The sequence below is a fragment of the Mesoplodon densirostris genome, chromosome 6, assembly GCF_025265405.1.
Source record: "Mesoplodon densirostris isolate mMesDen1 chromosome 6, mMesDen1 primary haplotype, whole genome shotgun sequence".
NCBI classification, from domain to species: Eukaryota; Metazoa; Chordata; class Mammalia; order Artiodactyla; family Ziphiidae; genus Mesoplodon; species Mesoplodon densirostris.
Genome location: NC_082666.1, coordinates 84,107,517 through 84,133,074, shown reverse-complemented (window position 1 = coordinate 84,133,074; position 25,558 = coordinate 84,107,517). Strand labels below are relative to the sequence as shown.

The 25,558-nt window shown below is 39.9% G+C and overlaps 1 protein-coding gene and 1 long non-coding RNA gene across 5 annotated transcripts in view; one reads left to right on the top strand and one right to left on the bottom strand.

The window, feature by feature from the left end:
* PRUNE2 (prune homolog 2 with BCH domain) overlaps positions 1-25,558 on the top strand; it is a 280,715-nt gene that overhangs the window by 237,408 nt on the left and 17,749 nt on the right. For 3 of the 4 annotated variants that reach the window (XM_060102342.1, XM_060102341.1, XM_060102340.1), the window contains exons 12-15: positions 7,190-7,363; positions 19,301-19,403; positions 20,052-20,183; positions 21,560-21,646. In XM_060102342.1, the coding sequence (XP_059958325.1) occupies positions 7,190-7,363; positions 19,301-19,403; positions 20,052-20,183; positions 21,560-21,646 (496 nt within the window). Of the gene's footprint in view, positions 1-7,189; positions 7,364-10,144; positions 10,335-19,300; positions 19,404-20,051; positions 20,184-21,559; positions 21,647-25,558 lie in introns of those variants that run through there. The other variant, XM_060102343.1, reaches the window with a different exon arrangement.
* LOC132492626 (uncharacterized) lies at positions 6,305-24,953 on the bottom strand. Its single transcript, XR_009532835.1, has 3 exons — positions 24,835-24,953; positions 8,923-8,992; positions 6,305-7,382 (listed from the first exon to the last, which is right to left on the bottom strand). It is a non-coding gene; the product is annotated as an uncharacterized LOC132492626 (long non-coding RNA).

The following is a 25,558-nucleotide window of genomic DNA, read 5'->3' as shown; positions in this document are numbered from 1 at the left end:
AAACCCGGGGGGCGGAGTGTATGAAAAAACGTAAGTGGGAAGACCATTGAGCAGGTTACTCTTGTTGCCTGGGACTAAGATGTACTTAGGACTCTAGCAATAGCAAAGAAGATAGAGAAAGCCCGTGTCTGAACCCCAGCTATGCTCTTTCCAACTGTACTGAACTACACTGCAACAGGAAAAAAGTGAAGAATTTTCTCAGTTTGTGATACTGGCAAAAGATGTGAAGCTGAACTTAAACTTCATTCTGTCAGGAAGGGTCCCTAGAAATATGTTCACATCATTATATGCTTTTGTAAAAGTTTGAAAAAAAAAAAAAGAAAAGATTATTTTCCTTAAAAAGCTCCCTCCCCCCAAAACTATATATACTTCAGGCTCAAACAAACCTGAATCCACACTGGATACTAAGTAACATAAAAGGGAGAGATGAAAGGTATATTAGGAATGAAAATTAAAAGCTAGTTTATAAATCTCTGGGTATTTAGCATAATACTAAACATGTCTTGAATGACGAGCATCATTTAGAAAGCACTCCTCCTACAAATTAAATTAGTAACATTCAACCTAATGTTCTCTAAATCAATAGTCTAGATTAATACATAGCATGTTCAGGATTAAATTATGCCTATGTTAGTGATCAAATATGTCATGAATCATACCTAACCTCATTTTCTTCCTGGGAGTGATTTCTAACACTTAATACAAATAAAGAGGCTCTTCGGCTTAAAAAAAAAAAAAAAAAAGTTCAAACGTAATGAATGTCTTTTAAAGCATTTTCAGACTGTTCCCATTATCAGTGCAAGATCACAACATAGAAAGCTAGTCCCCTTTACAGATCTATGTCCCTACTGGAGGCCACAGCTGGCCTCAGCACCTCATCTTGTGTTAGTCTGTATGATCACCAACAGTGGACTCCCCACTGTGATCTGTTAGCACAGGATATTCAGGAGCCTGTGTACTAAATCATCTCACCAAAGGCAAAAGAAAATGTTCAAGTTGACTTCTCCCCTGTGTACCAGGGCTTAATTGACTTCAACAGTCACCAGGGAGAAAAGCCTGTTATTCAGAAAAGGAGACAAAGAAAATCAAGCATTTCTTAGTGAAGAGAGCATGAGACCAAACATTAAATTTGGAGGGCCTGGGGACAGAGAGTTAAATGAGACCGGAAAATTTTGCGAATAGTGAGAAAATGATAGCAGTGGGAGGATGGTAATTTATAGTTGTAGCAGAAGAATTTTTTTAAAGTAGTTTTCTCGTATTTTTAATTTTTAATTTAATTTTTTATTTTATTTCTGGCTGCACTGGGTCTTCACTGCTACGCATGGTCTTTCTCTAGTTGGGGCGAGCAGGAGCTGCTCTTCATTGTGGTGGGCGGGCTTCTCACTGCGGTGGCTTCTCTTGTGGAGCTCGGGCTCTAGGCACGCGGGCTCAGCCATTGCGGCACATGGGCTTAATAGTTGCAGTGCGTGGGCTTAGTAGTTGCGGCCCACAGGCTATAGGGCGCACGGGCTTCAGTGGTTGTGGCGTGCGGGCTTCAGTAGTTGTGGCTTGCGGGCTCTAGAGCACAGGCTCAGTAGTAGTGGCGCAAGGGCTTAGGTGCTCCACAGCATGTGGGATCTTCCCAGACAAGGGGTTGAACCTGTGTTCCCTGCATTGGCAGGCGGATTCTCAACCACTGAGCCACCAGGGAAGTCCCAGAAGAATTAAATGTTTGGGAAGATACCATTAATTCAAGGGAGTAAAACAAAGCTACTTTTACTTTCTACTAGCTTAGATTGTTGACTTCCAGAATTGAACAACTTAAGACAATGTACTGTACCCCTAGCTCTTATATAACTTTATTTCATTTATATCAATCAGAAGAGGTGGGAAAAGGAGGAGACATACCAACTTGGCCATGCTTTCTCTGAAACATTAGGAGTAACATTTGATAAAAAGGTCCAGCCTTGAGCTTCTTTTTATTGAAGTATAGTTGATTTACAATGTTGTGTTAATTACTGCTGTACAGCAAAGTGATTCAGTTATATATATATATATATATATATATACACACACACACACACACACACACACACACACACACACACACACACGTATATTCTTTGCATATTCTTTTCCATTGTGGTTTATCACAGGATATTGAATATAGTTCCCTGTGCTATACAGTAGGACCTTGTTGTTGATCCATCCTGTATATCATAGTTTGCATCTGCTAATCCCAAACTCCCACTCCATCCCTCCCCCGACCCCTCTCCCCCTTGGCAACCACCAGTCTGTTCTCTATGTCTGTGATTCTGTTTCTGTTTCACAGATAGTTTCATTGTGTCATATTTTAATACCACATATAGGTGATATCATATGGTATTTGAATTTCTCTTTCTGACTTACTTCACTTAGTATGAGAATCTTCGGGTACATCCATGTTTCTGCAAATCGTATTATTTCATTCTTTTTTATGGCTGAGTAGTATTCCATTGTATATATATGTACCACATCTTCTTTATCCATTCATCTGTTGATGGACATTTAGGTTATTTCTATGTCTTGGCTATAGTGAATAGTGCTGCTATAAACATAGGGGTGCATGTATCTTTTTGAATTATAGTTTTGTCTGGATATATGCCCAGCAGTGAGATTGCTGGATCATATGGCAACTCGATTTTTAGTTGTCTGAGGAACCTCCATACTGTTTTCCACAGTGGCTGCACCAACTTACATTCCCACCAACAGTATAGGAGGGTTCCCTTCTCTCCACACCCTTTCCAGCATTTGTTGTTTGTACATTTTCTGATGATGCCCATTCTGACTGGTGTGAGGTGATACCTCATTGTAGTTTTGATTTGCATTTCTCTAATGATTAGTGATGTTGAGCATCCTTTCATGTGTTTGTTGGCAATCTGTATGTCTTCTTTGAGAAATGTCTATTTAGGTCTTCTGCACGTTTTTGGATTGGGTTGTTTGTTTTTTGGTTGTTGAGTTGTATGAGCTGTTTGTATATTTTGGAAATTAAGCCCTTGTTGGTTGCATCATTTGCAAATGTCTTCTCTCATTCTATAGGTTGTCTTTTGTTTATGGTTTCCTTTGCTGTGCAAAAGCTTGTAAGTTTGATTAGGCCCCATTTGTTTGCTTTTATTTCTACTGCCTTGGGGGACTGACCTAAGAAAATATTGGTATGACTTATGTCAGAGAATGTTTTGCCTATGTTCTCTTCTAGGAGTTTTATGGTGTCATGTCTTATGTTTAAGTCTTTAAGCCATTTTGAGTTTATATTTGTGTATGGTGAGAGAGTGTGTTCTAACTTCATTGATTTACATGTGCCAGCCTCAAACTTCTATGCCAAAATGAATAATAATGCTGTTTTTAAAAGTAAAGTGTAGGAAAATGTTTGTGTACATGTATACATACTTTTAAGGTAGGAGTGTAGTGTCCTTTCTTACTATGATACAACAATCAAAAAGCATACAGACAAAAACTGATAGATTCAACTATATAAAAATATATTTCTATTTGGGAAAAATCACAAATTCAAAAACTAAGCACAAGGCAGGAAAATAATTGCAATATATGACAAAGTTCTGTATAAAGAACTCCAAAAAATCAATAAGGACCACAACAGGCAAAGGATTTATCAGGTGCCTCCCTGTCAGTAAGAGAAATATAAAAAACCAATAAACACTTAATAATTCTCACCTTCTTTAATAATTTAATATACATTAAAACAACAAAGAGAGAAGCTTCACCCTAAATTTTCAACAATTAAAAACTCTGATAACCTCCAGTATTGTTTTTTTTAATAAATTTATTAATTTTTTAAATTTTTGGCTGCATTGGGTCTTCAGTGCTGCACAGGGGCTTTCTCTAGTTGTGGCGAGCGGGGGCTATTCTTTGTTGCGGTATGTGGGCTTCTCATTGCGGTGGCTTCTCTTGTTGCGGAGCACGGGCTCTAGATGCGCGGGCTTCAGTAGTTGTGGCGTGCGGGCTTCAGTAGTTGTGGCACGCGGGCTCAGTAGTTGTGGTGCATGGGCTTAGTTGCTCCGTGCATGTGGGATCTTCCCGGACCAGGGCTCGAAACCATGTCCCCTGCATTGGCAGGTGGACTCTTAACCACTGTGCTACCAGGGAAGTTCTGCCAGTGGTTTTAATAGCGTGAGGAAATAGGTACTCTCAGATATTTTGGTGTGATATATTCAAGGGCAAAAATGCTCATAAAGCCTTTCAGTGCTTAGACCCTGTGATCCAGCATTCCATTGCTAGAAAGGTAACCTACAGCAATATGTGCACAAAAGAGGTAAGACACCTTTACAGAGATACTTATTGCAGCAAATTCTTTATAAGGAACAACAACCCATAAAATAGAATAAAAATTTCCATTGCTATGGGACTGATAAACTAAAAGACATCAATAAAATTGAATACTCTAGGGCTATTTTTATTAATTAATTAATTTATTTTTTTGCGGTACACGGGCCTCTCACTGTTGTGGCCTCTCCCGTTGCGGAGCACAGGCTCAGCGGCCATGGCTCACGGGCCTAGTTGCTCCGCGGCATGTGGGATCTTCCCGGACCGGGGCATGAACCCGTGTCCCCTGCATCGGCAGGCAGACTCTCAACCACTGCGCCACCAGGGAAGTCTAGGGCTATTTTTAAAAATGAGCAGGGTTTATATTCACTGAGATGAAAAGAAGCCCATGCTGTGTTATTAGGTGGAAGCACGTTGTAGAACAGTACATACAGAACATGCAGAAGATAGAGATTAATCATACTTTCTGGGGAAAAAAAGTATGTTTGTGCCCATGAGTATAGAAAGAAAACTACATATCAAACAAAAATGAGTGAGAGAGGCATTGGTGATTTTTGCTGTTTACCTGAACAATTTTTGGCATCTTCTGATCCATAGACAGATGCGTTTATCCATTGCACCACTAGCCCCCCCCACCCAACAATTTCTGTATTGCTTGTACTTTTATTAATGTGTTTTATTTTTATAACATGCAAAGAGAACAGAGTATACAAAAAAAATTTTTTTTTAACAAAGTAGCCTCAATAAAAGCATGCAGAAAACAAAACAACCCCACACAGATCACCAGGGTCAACGTAGAGCAGGCCAGAAAGTCCCAGACAGGGTGAAGAGGGGTTGGTGGATGGTGAGTACATTGCAGAGAAGAGCAGGTGTGTACAAGAACCTCAGAAGACAAACCCGCATCAGAGCCCAGAGGTCTGAGGGAGCAGAGACCAGTGGGAAAACAGGGTCCTGGGAAGGGAGCGGAGAGGAGCATCCGAGGGTCCTAACCCAAGTGGGAAGGGAGAAGCAGGAAGGGATCCCAGAAAGGGAGTCCAGGGCAGATGGATGGATTTGCACAAGTGACACAGCGCTTGATCTGAAGCTAAGGTTGCTGCTTTCCCATCCTGAGTAAGCTGCAAGCGCTGGTGGGAATGCAGTGGAAGCCAGAGTGATTGCAAGGCTCTGCAGGTGGTAGTAGCTGTTGGTGTTGGCATAAAGGGCTAGGATTGCTTCCCAGCTGGACTCCATTTTGCTATTCTAAGTCACAGGTAATTACACACGTTTGAATTTGTCTTGCGGGATCTTCTGGAACATAATGGCTCTGTTGTGGCTCCCTTACAGATTACCTATACTTCCAGGAACTTGTCCAAGCTTTGTTCATCCACTCACCCTCCCAAGGTTTACTGAGTGCTCTCTGCAGGGTTTCAACCTAAGTGTTGAGTGGGTTGGTGGAGGTGGATATTAAAGATGATTCTGGCACAGTTTCTTAGCCCAAGGAACTCACTGCGTTATAGTAAAATAAATGAGAATGAGACAGTTACACATTCAAGGTACAGTGTGATAGCTTAGAAGAGTAGAAAAGGTAAGGGTCTGATTGTATTTGCTTCCTAACTCTGTGACCTGAGGTACTTACTTCAGAGTTTTCGCACTGGTGTCATGTCTGCTGTTGTATCTACTGTTGCCTGATACACGGTAGATGCTTAATAAATATTGCTGTTTTTATTATCAAAGTGCCATTAAAAGAATACAAGTGGAGTATAAATCAAAGGTAATTTCTCATGAAATGGAAAATTAAGAATGATAACATCTGAAAGAATTATTGTGAAAGCTATAAATAATCCTTTTTTCCAAATCACTTAAACATACATAGAATAACCATTGTTAAATTCTACTACTACTTGAAGTAAAAATGGAAACAATTGTTGCTTATTCTTTTAAGAAAACTAAATATGGTTGCTTTTTTCTTTTTTTTTCTTTTTTTTTTTTTTTTGCGGTACGCGGGCCTCTCACTGTAGTGGCCTCTCCCGTTGTGGAGCACAGGCTTCAGACGCACAGGCTTAGCGGCCATGGCTCATGGGCCCAGCTGCTCCACGGCATGTGGGATCTTCCCAGACCGGGGCACGAACCCGCGTCCCCTGCATCGGCAGGCGGACTCTCAACCACTGCGCCACCAGGGAAGCCCGGTTGCTTTTTTCTTGATGCACAAGAATGGGTAGTAAATTTCTCCCCCAAGAATGCTCCGTGGGCTTTTTCATTGCCTTGGGCACCCACAAGTAAGAGTCTTGTGAATTTTTGGCCTTGGAGCACTTCTGGTCTACGAGGTTGTTTCTCACTTACTGTAAAACCTTTGTGTAGTATATTTTGAAAAATATATAAGAAGTAATATCAAATTAATGTCCAGATGCACTCCCAGTAGAGAAGGGGATTCAACCCCACTGTAAGAGTCTTAGAGTGGGGGTCTAGGCTGGCGGTATCATCAAGATACTGAGCTGAGGGCCCCCAAAACACTCTGAGCACTCAGGATACACCAAGAAATGTGGCACAAGGAAAATAGGGCCTGATGAATAGCCTTTCACCCCATCAGAAAGACCTGCAGTCTACAACTTATATGATCAAGGATGAGTTAGCACCAGCCTATGCCCCCTTGGACCACTACAGACACAAGACAGCTCTAGCTCTTTTCTTATCCCCACCCTCTGCCCGGCCTTCACAATGGATGGGTTGTTCAGTCAGTCAATCAATAAGACTTCACTGAGTGTCCATTATGTGATCAGGATGGTGTCAGGCTCTATCAGAGTTGTACACAACAGGGAGCTCAGGTTGACTCTGCCAGGAGGTCGCTAGTTGCTGAACTGCCTCACCTGTGGAGGTCTTTCTTCTTTATCCCTGCTCTATGCTTCATTTCCAGAGGATCACACAGCCAACAAAGATTCTGGCCAAGAGTCAGAGTCTATTCCGGAATATACGGCAGAAGAGGAGCGAGAGGACAACCGGCTGTGGAGGACCGTGGTGATTGGAGAACAGGAGCAGCGGATTGACATGAAGGTCATCGAGCCCTACAGGAGAGTCATTTCTCATGGAGGTAGCTGAGCTCTGCAAACCTGGGAAGCAAGGAGCGGGGTGGCCATACAGTTTCTATAAGAAAACAAAACTAGGGTTCTCCGCAGCATGACGTCCCAAGACCCTGTTAGGCAGTCAACGTTCAGGGCACTGTAGAGCTGAGCGTATTATTTCATACTCAATTCAGTGGACACTGGAAAGCTTACTATGCAAAAGTAACTTTCCAATGTGAAACATGCCTTTTGCACTGCATACCTGATAGCTATCATCTTCTGTGCAAATTTCTTGAAAGCCATAGTTGTCCAATTTAATAGTGTCTGTTTGGAATTCATATGGGTCAGTTGCAGGGTTTAACTGAATTGTTTTCAAGTCTGTTTTCTACATGGCCTGCAGTAAGAGATGCTTTTAATTCCAGACCAATCTTTGGAATCCTCTTCAGAAGCTTTAGGAAATCTTTTTAGACTTAGCCTGGTCCTTTTTTTCTCCCTAGTTGAAGTTTGCTTTTCTATAAACTCCATTACATCTATGCCTGTCATTACATCTATGCCTATGACACAGGCATAGATGTAATGGACATATCTATGACAACAGCCCACTCCAGCCAAGATCTCCACCCGTTTCATAAGGGACAGGGGAGAGGAAAGGCTCTTTTGTATTTTCACTGCTTTCTTGGAGCTCCAGGAGCCTTGATTAATTTGGGACTCACAAAAAATCCCATGAGCACAAGCGACACATTGAACATTGTCAACTTCAGAATCCCTAAGTGGCTTTTTGGCTTTTTCTGCTGCATGCACAACTTCCCTGCAGTCCTGACGCCCCACCCTAACCCCTCAGCTCTTCCAGGAAAAGTGTAAGCCGACAAGGCAATTGTTCTGTCTTCCTTATCGAGGACAGGGAAATAAGTGTCTTGGCGCTGCATTAAACCCGGAGCTTTGGTTTTCTAACAAGCAGGAGAATGTTTTGCCTTTTCCCTCCACCTTCCCTTCACCACAGATTTTCCACTTTCTGCCCCATGCATTGCTACCTCTATGGAAGTATCAGGACCCCCCAGGGCCCCCACCCATGGTAGTGAAGGAAAATGCCCATAGGTATCCCCGGCCCTGACTTTCCTTTTTCACCATTTGCCCTGAAATGGTAATATGGCCCAGTGATAGCTCCTCTAAGGGAGACTTTTCCCACAGCCCTTTGGAATGAGAGCAGGCCTAATCTGGCTGAAAATGACAGACAGCTGGCCATAGAGTCAATCCTCTTTTCTTCTAATGAAAAACACAATCTGAACATCATCCAGATCTCCCCAGAAGGTCATATCTCCTTTGCACCACCCATCAGGTATTTTTGGTTTGTTTGCTTTTTAGAAAAAAACAAACAAACAAAAAAGTGACTATAAAATAGCCTATGCTCATTCTAAAAAGTACAAGATATATAGAAAAGTCTGTCAAAGTCTGTCATGCAGTGACAGTCCCTGTACATTTTTACCATTCAGGTCATAAATTAGAAGTCCCTTTGTTGTGAAGAAGGCAGGCTCACGGCTTCACTGTTATTATAAGGCTAAGTTATCTCTTGTTACCCCAGCAGACTCACCTGCTTATTCTTTCATCCACAGTGAAGTTAGGTGGGTTGGATGGGTGGGTTGAGCCCATCGTTCTGTTGCCTGAATCAGGAGAGAGTGATTTTCATCAGCACACCTGGGTCAAAAAAAGCCACTGCTTCTGCCTGTCACATTCTTTGTGAAAACACCTGATATCTCAGGGATAACCTGGTTTGCTGTGCCCTCCATCCCCACCACCTCCTCTCCTTGGCATCTGCTCCTTTCCTTTCTGTGTTGTGAGCTCCTTTTTTGTCTGTGTAGCTGTCTGGTTTGTTGGCGAGAGAAGGCCACCTTTCCCCTCCCTGGCTCTGCCTTGGCCTTCTCCAGGTGCTGGCTTGCATGAGTGTGCCTCTGGCTGCACCCGCCGGAATGTTAGGGAGATGCCACCTCTTCCTATGCCCTGACCAGCTTTTGTGCTCTGGAGGTAAAGACAGTTCACACGTTACTTCTGAGTTTGCCAAAGCTTTGTCTGCTGTCTTAGAAGCTCATACCATTTTCTCAGACCTTAATGATCTGAGAAAGTCACACTCCCTAGTTACCCAGTCCATTGAGTTTGTCATCCTGGCTTCTGATGAGCATTTAAAAAAGCAGCACTCCAGAGTGAACAGAGGTGTTGTTTTGGTGTCTTGCATTTTGCTATGAGGAAGTTATCCCACTCAGGCCAGTAGGGAAGTGCCAGCTGTTCAGTGCTCTGGGCAGCACGACTGCAAGATGGGGGTGATGAAAAGCACTGCTTAAGTTTGCTGCAAGAGTGTCCACACCAGCTGGGAACATCTGTGTGTGAGAGCAGCATTTGAACAAATATTTCAGTCTTCAGCTTTAGTGACCTCCACATGAGCTATGGCCAGAGGCCCTGTACACAATGTGGAAGAATGGGCTCAAGACCCCTCTTGGCCACTGATTAGTCTGTGATCTTGGTACATCACTTAACTCTCCTGGGCCTCAGTTACTTCATCAGTCAAGAAAGGATGATCTCAAAGCCATGTCACCTCCTGTGAGCCCATGAGTAATATCCCTGCCATCTGCTTAAGTAGAAAAGCAAAGAAAAAGAAGTCTGGGTGGTTTGGATTAGCCAACAGTGAGGGGTCACTTTGAGGCCAGAACTGGCATTTTTGAGCCTGAAGCAGAGAACACAATAACCAAGGGCAGTCATGCCAAAGCATTGTAACGAGGCATTTCCTGTCTTGTGTTTTTACTTCTCTTATTTCATTATAGGAGACTCAGGTAACCTTCTCTGCAGTGTTGCTGGACAAATGATCCTGGAAAGGATGAGAAGAGTTGCAGGCTGGTGTGTGTGTGTGTATGTTTTGGTTGCGACTGTGGTATCTCTCCTTCTCTCTCCATTCCATTTGCTGGCCAGCAAACCTGTGTTACGTCCCTTTCATGCCTCTCTGTTCTCCCTCAGGTAAGGTTTGCATTGTTGCTTCCAAGGGTCTCAGGAGACACCACGGTGGGATAGCTCATGCACCTCAGCAGACACACCCTGAATTCACCTCACCGTTACTGAGAAGAGAGTCTGATAAAATACATGTGTTAAAAAGCGAAACCTCACGTGAATTCTGCGTTTGCTGACAGGCAACTTCACTTGAGTCAGCTGCATATTTAGCGTAGAAATTGGGTTAACCGACCCCCTTGGAGACATGGGCGAGGAACAAAATGCAAATGGTCCTGTTCATTCACGTTATTACACTTTGCCAGCAATTGCTATCTGGAATAGCTCCAAAGCCTGACAACAACGGTACCTGCTCTTGATTTAGAAGGAAACTTCCACGAGGAAATCTTTTCCTCTTTCCTTCTTTACACGCTACATCTCCTCCTCTCCCCCTCTTTCTTTTGTCTCTTCTTCCCTTCCTACAAATCCTGTGCCCCCAAATGCAAAATCCATCATCATTTGTCAATTTCAGTGATTTTTTATAGAGACAATCCCAGCTTAGTCATTGATCAGGAAGTGGTAAGTTGACCGTTGAGTATTCCTTTGGTTAAATAAAGCCAAGCCAACGTGATACTACAACATGCCGAGGACAGACAGCAGTAACACAAACAGCTGGACTGCCATTTAGGATGACTTCTGAAGTACTGTTTATAAACCTCAGTCTTTCCTTTAAAAAACAACAACAACGTATTTTTAGAAATTCTCCAGAAATAGAAAGAGAAATCAAAGTAACCGAGCGTCATAATCTTGCAATTATCCCGACACCCTGGAGTCAGACAGCTACATTTAGAAAGATGCTTTTGAAAGGATGCTTTTATAAAATTTTTTATTTTTTTTAATCTAATTTTTATTAGATATTAGTGTATCACTGATTTGCAATGTTGTGTTAGTTTCAGGGGTGATGTGTTAGTTTCAGCATGATTCAATTGTACATATACATATATCCGTTTTTCAGATTCTTTTCCTATATAGGTTATTACAGAATATTGAGTAGAGTTCCCTGTACTATACAGTAGGTCCTTGTTGATGACCTATTTTATATATGGTAGTGTGTATGTGTTAACCCCAAACTCCTAATTTTATCACCCCCCTCCCCATTTCCCCTCTGGAAACCATAAGTTGGTTTTCAAAATTTGTGATTCTGTTTCTGTTATGTAAGTAACTTCATTTGTATCATTTTTTTATATTCCACATATAAGTGATATAATACTTGTCTTTCTCTGACTCTGTCTTTCTCTTCACTTAGTACGATAATCTCTAGGGCTATCCATGTTGCTGCAAATGGCATTACTTCATTCCTTTTTATGGTTCAGTAACATTCCATTGTATATATGTACCACATCTTCTTTATCCGTTCCTCTGTCGATGGACATTTAGATTGTTTTCATGTCTTGGCTATTGTAAATACTGCTGCAATGAACATTGGGATGAATGCATCTTTTCAAATTATGGTTTTCTCTGGATATATGCCCAGGAATGGGATTGCTGGGTCATATGGTAGTTCAACTTTTAGTTTTTTAAGGAACTTGCATACTGTTCTCCATAGTGGCTGTGTCAAATTACATTTCCACCAACAGTGTAGAAGGGCTCCCTTTTCTCTGCACGCTCTCCAGCATTTATTGTAGACTTTTTGATGATAGCCATTCTGACCAGTGTGAGGTGATACCTCATGGTAGTTTTGATTTGTATTTCTCTAATAATTAGCTTTGTTGAACATCTTTTCATGTGCTTTTTTGGCCATCTGTATATCTTCTTCGGAGAAATGTCTATTTAGAGCTTCTGCCCATTTTTTTTTTTTTTTTTTGCGGTATGCGGGCCTCTCACTGTTGTGGCCTCCCCCGTTGCGGAGCACAGGCTCCGGACGCGTAGGCTCCGGACGCGCAGGCTCAGCGGCCATGGCTCACGGGCCCAGCCGCTCCGCGGCATATGGGATCCTCCCAGACCGGGGCACGAACCCGTATCCCCTGCATCGGCAGGCGGACTCTCAACCACTTGCGCCACCAGGGAGGCCCTTCTGCCCATTTTTTGATGGGATTGTTTGTTTATTTGATAATGAGCTGCATGAGCTGTTTGTATATTTGGGGGATTAATCCCTTGTCAGCACTTCATATGCAAATATATTCTCCCATTCTGTGGGTTGTGTTTTCATTTTGTTTATGGTTTCCTTTGCTGTGCAAAAGCTTGTTAAGTTTGATTAGGTCCCATTTGCTTATTTTTGTTTTTATTTTCATTACTCTAGGAGGTGGATCCAAAAAGATATTGCTACGGTTTATGTCAAAGAGTGTTCTGCCTATGTTTTCCTCTAAGAGTGTTATAGTATCTGGTCTTACATTTAGGTCTTTAATCCATTTTGTGTATGGTGTTAGAGAATGTTCTAGTTTCATTCTTTCGTATGTAGCTGTCTGGTTTTCCCAGCACCACTATTGAAAAGACTGTCTTTTCTCCATTGTATATTCTTGCCTCCTTTGTTGTAGATTAATTGATCATAGGTGTGTGGGTTTATTTCTGGGCTTTCTGTCCTGTTCCATTGATTTATATTCCTGTTTTCGTGTCAGTACCATACTGTTTTGATTCTGTAGCTCTGTAGTATAGTCTGAAGCCGGGGAGCCTGATCCCTACAGCTTCATTTTTCTTTCTCAGGATTGCTTTAGCTACTTGAGGTCTTTTGTGTTTCTATACAAATTAAAAAATTTTTTTCTCTACTTCTGTGAAAAATGCCCTTGGTAATTTCATAGGGATAGCACTGAATCTGTAGATTGCCTTGGGTAGTATAGTCATTTTGACAATACTGATTCTTCCAATCCAAGAACATGGTATATCTTTCCACCTGTTTGTGTCATCTTCAATGTCTTTCATCAGCATCTTACAGTTTTCAGAGTACAGGTCTTTTGCCTCCTTAGGTAGGTTTATTCCTAGTTTTCTGGAAGCATATTTAGGATTTTTTATGTATAGTATCATGTCATCTGCAAACAGTGACTGTTTTACTTCTTTTCCAATTTGGATTCCTCTTATTTCATTTTCTTCTCTGATTGCCATGGCTAGGACTTCCAAAACTATGTTGAGTAAGAGTGGCAGGAGTGGACATCCTTGTCTTGTTCCTGATCTTAGAGGAAATGCTTTCAGCTTTTCACCATTGAGTATGATGTTGACTGGGTTTTTCATATATGGCCTTTATTATGTTGAGGTGGCTTCCCTCTATGCTCACTTTCTGGAGAGTTTTTATCATAAATTGGTGTTGAATTTTGTCAAAAGCTGTTTCTGCATCTATTGAGAGGATCATATGGTTTTTATTATTCAGTTTGTTAATGTGGTGTATCACACTGATTTACTTGTGTATATTGAAAACTCCTTGCATTCCTGGAATAAACCCCACTTGATCATGATGTATGATCCTTTTAATGTGCTGTTGGATTCTGTTTGCTAGTATTTTGTTGAGGATTTTTGCATCTATGTTCATCAGTGATATTAGCTGGTAATTTTCTTTTTTTCTGGTATCTTTGTCTGCTATGATGGTGGCCTCATAGAATGGGTTTGGGACTGTTCCTTCCTCTTTGACTTTTTTGGAAGAGTTTCAAAATAGGTGTTAATTCTTCTGTAAATGTTTTATAGAATTCGCCTGTGAAGCCTTCTGGCCCTGCACTTTTGTTTGTTGGGCATTTTTAAATCACAGTTGCAATTTCAGTGCTTGTGACTGGTCTGTTCATATTTTCTACTTCTTCCTGATTCAGTCTTGGGAGAATAGTACCTTTCTAAGAATTTGTCCATTTTTTCCAGGTTGTCCAATTTCTTGGCATACAGTTGCTTGTAGTAGTCTCTTATGTTCCTTTGTATTTCTGTGGTGTCAGTTGTGACTTCTTTTTCATTTCTAATTTTATTGATTTGAGTCCTCTCCCTTTTTTTCTTCATGAGTCTGGCTAAAGGCTTATCAATTTTGTTTGTCTTCTCAAAGAACCAGCTTTTAGTTTCATTCATCTTTGCTATTGTTTTCTTCTTTATTTCATTTATTTCTGCACTGATCTTTACGATTTCTTTTCTCCTGCTAACTTTGGGGTTTTTTTGGTTCTTCTTTCTCTAGTTGCTTTAGGTGTAAGGTTAGGTTGTTTGAGACTCTTCTTGTTTCCTGAGGTAAGACTACATTGCTATAAACTTCCCTCTTAGAACTGCTTTTGCTGCATCCCATATGTTTTGATCATTGTGTTTTTGTTTTCATTTGTCACTAGGTTTTTGATTTCCTCTGATTTCTTCAGTCACCCATTGGTCATTTAATAACATATGTTTAGCCTCCACGTATTTGGTTTTTTTTTTTTTTTTTTTTACAGTTTTTTCCTTGCAGTTTATTTCTAATATCATAGCATTGTGGTCAGAGAAGATGCTTGATATGATTTCCGGTCTCTCAAATTTACTGAGGTTTGTTTTGTGGCTCAGCATGTGATCTATCCTGGAGAATGTTCCGTGTGCACATAAGAAGAATGTGTATCCTGCTGCTTTCGGATGGAATATTCTATAAATATCAATTAAGTCCATGTGATCTAATGTGTCATTTAAGGCCTGTGTTTCCTTATTGATTTTCTATCTGGATGATCTGTCCATTGATGTAAGACGGGTGTTAAATTCCCCCATTATTATTATTTTTAACATCTTTATTGGAGTATAATTGCTTTACAATGGTGTGTTAGTTTCTGCTTTATAAAAAAGTGAATCAGCTATACATATATCCCCATATCTCTTCCCTCTTGCGTCTCTCTCCCTCCCACCAAGTCTCCCATTATTATTGTGCTACAGTTGATTTCTCCTTTTAGGAGAAATGGCTGTTAGCATTTGCCTTATATATTGAGGCACTCCTACATTGGATTTGTATATGTATTTACAATTTTTATATCTTCTTTTTGGATTGATTCCCTTGATCATTATGTAGTGTTCTTCTTTCTCTCTTGTAACAGTCTTTATTTTAAAGTCTATTTTGTCTGATATCAGTATTGCTGCTCCAGCTTTCTTTTGATTTCCATTTGCACGGAATACCTTTTTCCATCCCCTCACTTTAAGTCTGTATGTGTCCTTAGATCTGAAGTGGGTCTGTTGTAGACAGAATATATACGGGTCTTGGTTTTGTGTGTGTGTGTGTGTGTGTGTGGTATGCGGGCCTCTCACTGTTGTGGCCTCTCCCATTGCGGAGCATAGGCTCCAGACGCGCAGGCCCAGTGGCCGTGGCTCACGGGCCTAGCCGCTCCGCGGCATGTGGGATCTTCCCAGACCGGGGCACGAACCCGTGTCCCCTGCATCGGCAGGAGGACTCTCAACCACTACGCCACCAGGGAAGCCCCAGTCTATGTCTTTTGGTTGGGACATTTAATCCATTTACATTTGAGGTAATTATTGATATGTGAGTTCTTATTGCCATCTTGTTAAATTGTTTTGGATTTGCTTTTGTAGGTCTTTTTTATTCCCTCCCTCTTTTGTTCTCTCCTATTGTGATTTGATGACTATCTTTAATGTTGTGTTTGGATTGCTTTTTCTTTTTTGTGTGTTAACCTATTGTCGATTTTTGGTTTGCGGTTACCATAAGGTTTCGATATAGCAGTCTATATATATATGATTGTTTAAAGTTGCTAGTCTCTTAATTTCAAATGCATTTCCAATATCCTGCATGTGTACTCTCCTCTTCTCACGATTGCCGGGTTTTCATCGTGTGGATGATTTCCTACCTTTACTGTATGTTTGCTTTTTACTGGTGAGCTTTCCCGTTTGTAATTTTCTTGTTTCTAGTTGTGGCCTTTTCTTTTTTGCTGAGAGAAGTTCCTTTAGCATTTGTTGTAAAGCTGGTTTGGTGGTGCTGAATTCTCTTAGCTTTTGGTTGTCTGTAAAGCTTTTGATTTCTCTGTCAAATCTCAGTGAGAGCCTTGCTGGGCAGAGTATTCTTGGTTGTAGATTTCTCCCTTTCATCACTTTAAGTATATCATGCCACCCCCTTCCAGACTGCAGAGTTTCTGCTGAAAGTTCAGCTGATAACCTTATGGGGATTCCCTTGTATGTTATTTGTTGCTTTTAATATTTTTTCTTTGTCTTTAATTTTTGTCAATTTGATTATTATGTGTCTTGGTGTGTTCCTTCTTAGATTTATCCTGTATGGGGCTCTGCATTTCCTGGACTTGAGTGTTTCCTTTTTCATGTTAGGGAAGTTTTTGGCTATTATCTCTTCAAATATTTTCTCAGGCCCTTTCTCTCGCTATTCTCCTTCTGGGATCCCTATAATTCGAATGTTGGTGCGCTTAACGTTGCCCCAGAGGTCTCTTAGACTGTCCTCATTTCCATGGCAGTGATTTTCCACCATTCTGTCTTCCAGCTCACTTATTTGTTCTTCTGCCTCATTTATTCTGCTACTGATTCCTTCTGGCATATTTTTCACTTCACTTATTGTACTGTCCATCTCTGTTTGTTCTTTAAAGCTTCTAGCTCTTTATTAAATATTTCTTTTATCCTCTCAGTCTGTGTCTCCATTCTTTTTCTGAGATCTTGGATCATCTTTACTATCACTACTCTGAATTCTTTTTTGGGTAGATTGCCTATTTCCACTTCACTTAGTTGTTCTTCTGGGGTTTTATCTTGTTCCTTCATCTGGAACATATTTCTTTGCCATCTCATTTTGTCTAACTTTCTGTGTTTGTGGTCTCCGTTCCCTCAGCTGCAGGACTGTAATTCTTCTTGGTTCTGGTGTCTACTCCCGGTGGGTGAGGTTGGTCCAGGGGCTTGTGCATGCTTTCTGATGGGAGGGACTGGTGCCTGCCCACTGGTGGGTGGAGCTGGGTCTTGTCCCTCTAATGGGCAGGGCCAGGTTAAGTGGTATATATATATATATATAGGCAGCTGTTGGCTCAGGATGACTTTAGGCAGCCTGTCTGCTGATGGGTGGGGCTCTGTTCCCACCCTGTTGGTTGTTTGGCCTGAGGTGTCCCAGCACTGGAGCCTGCAGGTTGTTGGGTGGGGCCAGGTCTCGGTGCCAAACTGGCGACCTCCAGGAGAGTTCACGCCAATGGGTATTCCCTGGGGTGTCCACCACCAGTGTCCTTGCCCCCACAGTGAGCCACAGCCAATCCCCCCTCCCCAGTAGACCCTCCAAGATGCACAGGTAGGTCTAGCCCAGGCTCCTGTGGAGTCACTGCTCTGCCGTGGGCCCCAGTGCACATTAAACCTTGTGTGCGCCCTCCAAGAGTGGAGTCTCTGTTTCCCCCAGTCCTGTGGAGCTGCTGTGCTAAAGCCCCACTGGCCTTCAAAATGCCAAATGCCTGAGGGATCCTCTGCCCAATGCCAGGCCCCCTGGCTGGGGAGCCTGATGTGGGGCTCAGAGGCTCAGAACTCTCACTCCTGTGGGAGAACCTCTGTGATATAATTATTTTCCAGTGAGGGATTTGATTATATCACGAAAGATCCCCTCCTACCATCTCATTGTGGCTTCCTCTTTGTCTTTGGGTATATATCTTTTTTTGTTAGGGTTGAGTCTTTTTTTGTCAATGGTTGTTCAGCAGTTAGTTGTGATTTCGGGGTTTTCGTGTGAGGAGCTGAGCTCAAGTCCTTCTACTCTGCCATCTTGTCTCTGCCTTTCCTGGTCTCTCTCATAAGAATACTTTTGTACTTGTTTTTAAGAGGGATTCATTATGCCTACTTTTTTCTTTTAATGAACTCTGTCTTTTTCATTGTGCTGAGCCTGAACTGCATATTTTTGTGGTGTTAGGGTGGCTTAGTGACACTAATCCTATCCTTTGTGGATTTCTATTCAGTTATGGCTCTTCCTAAATGAAACTGTGGAACAAACACTTCTTATATTAAAATATATCTCCTTCTGCCATTTTCCTTCATACCACATTCTAAAAAAAAAAGTTAGTAAATACCTACATTTCGGAAAAGATGGGACTAACGCAAAAAATCCAGAGGGAAGCTACTGCAATCCTGTTTTGCAAATATGTGTTGCATCAGGTATATACTTTTGTAGGTAGCATCTTCTAAGATATGTAGCATAAACATTGTCTACAGCAACCTCAAATTAGTAATATACGCAAACCCATAATTTGATGTATTTGTAGTTGGTATCACTTTCTTCCCCCACCTCTTTTGTGGTAGAGTCATACTCTCTATCCTTGTATAGAACATCTTATTAAACTGCTTTTCAAGAGTTAAGCCCATCCAAATCTATATCCAGCCAGTATTTTACTGCCTTGTAATCACCAGAGGGGTATTTAGAGTTCTGAAAAAATGAAACACACTGACTTCTGATCAGGCTTGAGGGTGTGTCCTGTCCTCCTACTCAAAGCTTTGAGGAAATCTCTTTAATGTTTCTGAAGTCCAGAACTATGTTATATGACACAAATCACAAATGTTTAAAAAGGGATATTGAAAAATAAAAATACAGTACATTGAGATTCCAGAGACAAACCTGTGGAGACCTGACCAACCCTTGCCATGAATTTCAAAGATGGGCTTTCAAGGAACACAGGCTTGCTACAACTAGGATGAAGTAAAGAGGATCAAAGAGAACCTCTTTCTTAGCCATTAAAAGAAAGAGTGTTATATAAATTACTTTTTATTATATAAATTAGAAGCCCTTAAGTCAAGAAGTGTTGCCCCACCATCTTTTGATAAGTTGAATACTTCTAACACACTTATGACTATGTACAGCACATAAATCATCCATAATACATGGACACCCTATATATGCAAATATATTCACACTATTTAAGAATCTATATAACTTACATCTTAACCACTGAAAGATAATTATATGTGTATATACTTATAGAAGTATAGTCTATATAATACTCATTTAAAGATGTACCTAATACATCCACATACACACTCTTGCCAAGGCTTCCAGATTTATCCTTTAGGTTAAATATTATCTTGTTAAGAGCTTTCAGTTGGTTACAAATGTCTTTTTGTTTGTCCTCTAGGATACTACGGGGATGGCCTAAATGCCATCATTGTGTTTGCTGCCTGTTTTCTGCCAGACAGCAGTCGGGCAGATTACCACTATGTCATGGAAAATCTTTTCCTGTGAGTGATATTTACAACAAAATGTTTTCAGTTAATGTCTGCGGGCATGCGATGGCAGATAGAGCATCTTTAATAAAAGGAAATAGATGATGTAGACTATTCTAAGCCTTTGATTAAAAGTTGATGAAATCTGTGTCAAGGAAAATTGCTCAAAAGACCAAAAGCTTTAGAGGGGCTGTTTTGTCTGCAGAATGAATTGAAAACAAAATGAACACAGTCTGGTCTGCATTTTAAAATTCTGTAACATTTCCTTTGGGTGAAGTATTATTTTTGTTCTCTGATAACATGTTCTTAGCCAACTGATGATAACCTGACTTCATTTATATCTGCCTTTATTTAATCTGACTTGCCCTTAGTATATAATAACATTGCTGACATTTTTGAAAGTCAGGTTTCTAACCTACACATTTTTCAAGTGTACCTGCATTAAAAAAAAAATGAAAAAAAGATAACTGTGCAAATAAATGAGTAATACTCTCAGAGAAGTGATCTTAGGTAACTGCATTCTTCTCAAGCTGAAGAGGGAATATGTGCAACCATTCTTAAATGTCATGCACCCTGTAATTTAAATGTTATATAATTATGGTGAAATAAGATGAACTCTTTCATGTGGGAACTGAAAACACTTATCTTTCTTCCTGTGATCAGATATGTAATAAGTACATTAGAGCTGATGGTAGCTGAAGACTATATGATTGTGTACTTGAATGGTGCAACCCCAAGACGGAAGATGCCAGGGCTAGGCTGGATGAAGAAATGCTACCAGATGATTGACAGACGGTATGTGGGCTCCATTATCTAATCACTATTTTGACTTCATCAGTGACTCCCATCTCCAGTGACCTTTTAATTTACCAAAGATGTAATCACAATTTAGGAACATTGAATTAATGCTGATTTGAGATAATAAATTATAAAAATATTAATAAGTATCACTTGATGCCCCAAATTTGAAATAAAGCAGATCTTCCCCAGATTTTGTTAAATGTTGTAATCTCAAACTTGACAACAAGTATTTTAAATACGCATACGCTGTTGCCATATGGAGGTGCAATTTGAGCTGATAAGCCAAAGTCCATGATTCTTTACTAGTATCATGTAACCTTGTGGCCATTTTTGTGCACTAGGACTGTTGTGACTTAGGCAATCCTAGTGCTCTTATTTCAACATTCACTGTTAATTCTGGCCCATATGGTGCCTTTGTGTGCCCCTTCCTCAAGATACGTCACTTCTATCCATACTGGTTTTATTAGACCCAAACACGTTATTGCCATCTACAGGAAAATTGTCATAATAAGCATACAAATTTATGATGTTTTCCATATGTGTGGCTTCCCCTCAGATGTGGCTCCCTGTAAAGCAACATGTGAGTGTCCTGTTATAGTAACTAAAATCCATTAATCATCTAAACATACATGAAGTAGCATTGCTAATGCTGAAAAATATGCCTGAATGTACAAAACGTTAAAATGATTATCTGAAGGCCAAACAACCACATGATATACTGTTACCATTTTCACTCTACAGAAGAAGAAAGCCAGGCTCAGTAGAACAAATTGGCTAAGTTGCTAGTAAGAGTGTATTCATTTCAAAATAGTAAAAATAATGCTGACAAAAATGAAAAACATCGTTAAACAAAAACATGCCATATGGTTATAGGTTTATGCACTCCAAGAATACAAAAATTCTATTTTACATTTATTCTTATGGGAAAATGAGGTTTGAATTACACATGTTTCAAATTATATCTCAAAAGGCATTCGTTTTATTGATCATGGCATTCTATACCTTCTTCCTGCCAGATAACAGTAACTTACATAGAATTCCCTAATATCACATATATATTCTTATTTGGGGATATACTTTCTGTTTTAACTCCCACTTAAAATAGGTTATGAGTGGGCTTCCCTGGTGGCGCAGTGGTTGAGAGTCCGCCTGCCGATGCAGGGGACACGGGTTCGTGCCCCAGTCCGGGAAGATCCCACATGCCGCGGAGCGGCTGGGTCTGTGAGCCATGGCCACTGAGCCTGCGTGTCCGGAGCCTGTGCTCCACAACGGGAGAGGCCACAACAGTGAGAGGCCTGCGTACCGCAAAAAAAAAACCCACAAAAAAACAAAATAGGTTATGAGTAATTTTTTGTTGTTGTTCACAATAGGTTGCGGAAGAACTTAAAATCATTCATCATTGTTCATCCATCTTGGTTCATCAGAACAATCCTTGCAATTACACGACCTTTTATAAGGTATGGTCATTTTTGTAGTAAAAGTAAACCCTCTAGTTTTTAAAAATATGTATTCATTGTCTTCTAAACAAAAATTCATAAACCAAGAGAGTAGGAAAAAATGTTTGCCTCTGCCTTTCCTGAAAATATACTTTGGACTACCCAGCAAGAGGCTCTAATTAAGAGTGAGCATATTTTCACAGTGAATATTTTTCCCCCATAATTATAAAACATGACTTTTATACTACTTGCTGTAAACACAGAAGATAAAATAGTGAGGTTTCTATGCCATATTACAAAAGGGAACAGATTTTAAAAGTATTACTTTTAAAGTTATATATGGTATATTGTAGAGAATCAAAGAGGTAGAGTAACATAACAATGGAAAATAAAGTCACACCAGGGACAGAAACAGAAGCCAGGTCTTGTCTTAATTGTTCTATTTCTTCTGAACAAATCCCACGTAGTTTACCAAAGGTAGGTAAAGAGTCTGAGCAGCCATTTTGAGAGCTTTGTTTTGATTATCCATAAGGCTTCTTGGTTTAAATTCACTTCAAATCAGTAAATATTTGTTTATCATCTATTCTGTGTTAGATGCTGTATAACCTTACATTTCAGTGATGAAAAGTAAGATATGCCTTTTATATAGTAAGAATGAGACAGTTAAATGAAAGGGACAGTACAGGTTTTCTAGAGAGCTTTAAAAAATATAATAAAATAGAGAAGGGCAAGATTGGGGTATGGAATTAAGAGGTACAAACTACTAGGTATAAAATAAGCTACAAGCATATATTATATAGCACAAGGAATACAGCTGACATTTTATAATAACTTCTGTGGAATACAGTCTATAAAAATATTGAATCACTATACAATATCATGAATCAACTATACTTCAGCTAACTAGAACAATGTCTTCCCTAACATCAGGATACCAATCAGATAAACTGAAATTTTTCCATCTCCAAGTTATTAATGAATCCCTAAGAAAAATTCTGATCACTTCACTTCTGGAGAAAACAATTAAAGGTTAAAATCCTTTATATTTTTTTAATGTAGATTTTACTGTGCCTTCCAGAGTCCACCTTTTTTGTTCCATGTTCACTTATTTATTTAGCATTCCCATCCCCGACTTCCAAAAACTGAGCAGTAGCAGGATTCAACCTAGTTTTCCTCTGGCAAAGATTTCTTTACCATACCATGTTATATTACTTTAAAAAATAATACGAGCTTTTAAGATGTACAAAAAGCCTCTTATTTTAAGATTAGCAGAAAATGCTTTGACAGGGGAGTAGGAAGAGCTTATATAAACTTTAATGGGTAAAAAAGCAAACATTAGAATTGATATTGATTCACTGATGTTTATTTAATAGTTCAGCTCTTATTATAAAACAAATATATTTCTTCCTGACAAATATTTGTTATGATAAGAGTATTGAAAATAGATTGTAAGTCAACATTTATTGAAGGGCGTTTCAAGATAATAATTACAACAAAAATAATAAACTTATAGCAAGTAGTGTTGTGGTAAATCACGTATAATAATGGCCCACATTTACTGAGTGCTTACATGCATTATTTTATTTAACCCTAATGACAGTCCTCTGAAGGAGGTGCTGCTTACTATTTCTGTTATATAGGAAAAAACCCTGAGATTCAGTGAGGTCAAATAAATTGTCTAAAGCAGGAGCCAGAAAAGCCATTCTGTAAAGGATCAGATATTAAATATTTTAAATGTTATGGGCCATACAGTCTCAATCACAAGCACTCAGCTCTTCCATGGTAGGGTAAAAGCAGCCATAGACAATATGTAAATAGATAAGTATGGCTGTGTTCCAATAAAACTTGATTTATAAATACTGAAATTGAATTTTCTGAAATTTTTACATGTCACACAATATTCTTCTTTTGATCATTTTTCAACCATTAAAAAATGTAAAAACCAGTCATAGCTCAAGGATGTAAAAAAAAAATCATAAGCTGGCTTTGGTCCACGGGCCATGGTTTGCCAACCCCAGGTCTAAGGTAACACAGCCAAGAAATGATAGATTCAGGTTTTGAACCCAATGTCTGCGTAATTCTAAAGAACACACGTTTCAAGTACTTAAACACTGTGTTCTACAATTTCATCATGTAAGACCCTCTTTAAATATCCCTCTGAAAATCAGTCTACATCAGTGTCATCAATTTTTTGAACTGAAAAAAAGAGGTCACTAAAACGTATTATAGGTCTTTTCACTGCTAAAGGGTAACACCTATGACAGAGGTATATGGCAAGTTCTTTTTTTTTTTAATTCATGTATTTTTTAAATTGAAGTATAACTGATTTACAATGTTGTGTTAGTTTCTGGTGTACAGTGAAGTGATTCAGTTTTATATATATATATAAAACTGAATATGAAAAAGAATATATATCGTGTTTCCATTATGGTTTATTGCAGGATATTGAATATAGTTCCCTGTGTTACACAGCAGGACCTTGTTGTTTATCTATTTTATATATATAGTAGTTTGTACCTGCTAATCCCATACTCCTAGTTTTTCTCTCTCCCCTCAAATTTCTTTTTTTTAAATGAATTGTTTGTCTGTGTCAAGCACTGGGTTAGATGCTGGAGGCTGAGAAATTAAATAGCTCACTTGCTGTCCTCAGGGAGTTGACAGCCTGGCAGCTGACACAGGCAGACTAGAAAACAGTTATAATACAGGGCACAGAGGAAGCACGATAACTCACGGTGAGTGTGAGTTTTAAGGTAACAGGTGGAGTGTGAAGGCTGAGAGTCTGCATCAAGAGAGGCTTTCCAGAAGAATGTGCCCTCAAGTTGAGTTTTGAAGACTAATAGCATTGGCTAGCTAAAGCCAGGTAGAGGAAACAGCAGGTACCAACACACCAAGAAGGAGGTACCATACACCAGGCATCTTTAGAGAACTGTACATTCCAGTGTGGAGGTGTCCCCCCTTGCATAACTAACTTCTTCTGCCTTTTTATTCCACCCCCTCCATCTTGCATCAAAACCTGAATTTAGCTTGAAAACTCTGGAGGAAGGAAGTGGCCAAAGGTAGCATATTGTTGGTAGTATGTGTTCACCCAAGGCTGATCAGGAGGACTAGAAGTGACTTTTTGGAGATGCAGGTTGTTCACAAGTCACAGCCAGTGGCCCAGGGTCAAAACTGCGAGTAAAATGTGAAAGATAGATGTATGGAGAACTGACCTTGAAAAGACTTCCTATTAGGATACACAGTAGTTGAACAGAAGACAGTACAGTTGGCAGATGGCGCAGCATCCTCTCAGTAGACTGGGGAGGCCCTTTCACTGGAGAACATTCAAGAAAGTTTGATGCTTGATCAAATTCCCTTTCAAGTGGAATGATATATTTTTAGAATTAGCTTGCTATTACACCAACAATACAAAAATGCCTTCTTCTTATAAAACATCCAATCATTATAAAGACCAAGTTCTTCATTCAGCAACTACCGACTCTTGTTCCCAGCCCCCTTCCCCAGAGGCAAATTTAGGGGTCTCCTTGCAAGTTGTTTTCTATGCATTTATACACATCTAAAATGACAACATTGAGATGAAGGCCGTCTGTCATTCAAATCCAATTATTGGAACATTGTGTTTTGAACATTGGTTCATCTGGAATGACCTTTCAAGATTTAAAACTTAAAAAAGTATATACATATATTTAAAATAAAAGTACTAAAAAAATAAGAGGAAAACAAGTTTATATGTATTTTTAAAATATATCAACCGTGGTAGATTCTGAAAGAACCAATGACAAGATTTTTGTTTGCTAAAAACAAACAAGCAAACAAAGGGAAACAAACCATAAACCAGTGACAATTCAGAGTGGCAGGAACCACCGGGAGGCCATGCAATGTGTGGACCCTGCAGTCAGGCTGCCCGGGTTTAAATCTAGGCTTTGCCACTTACTG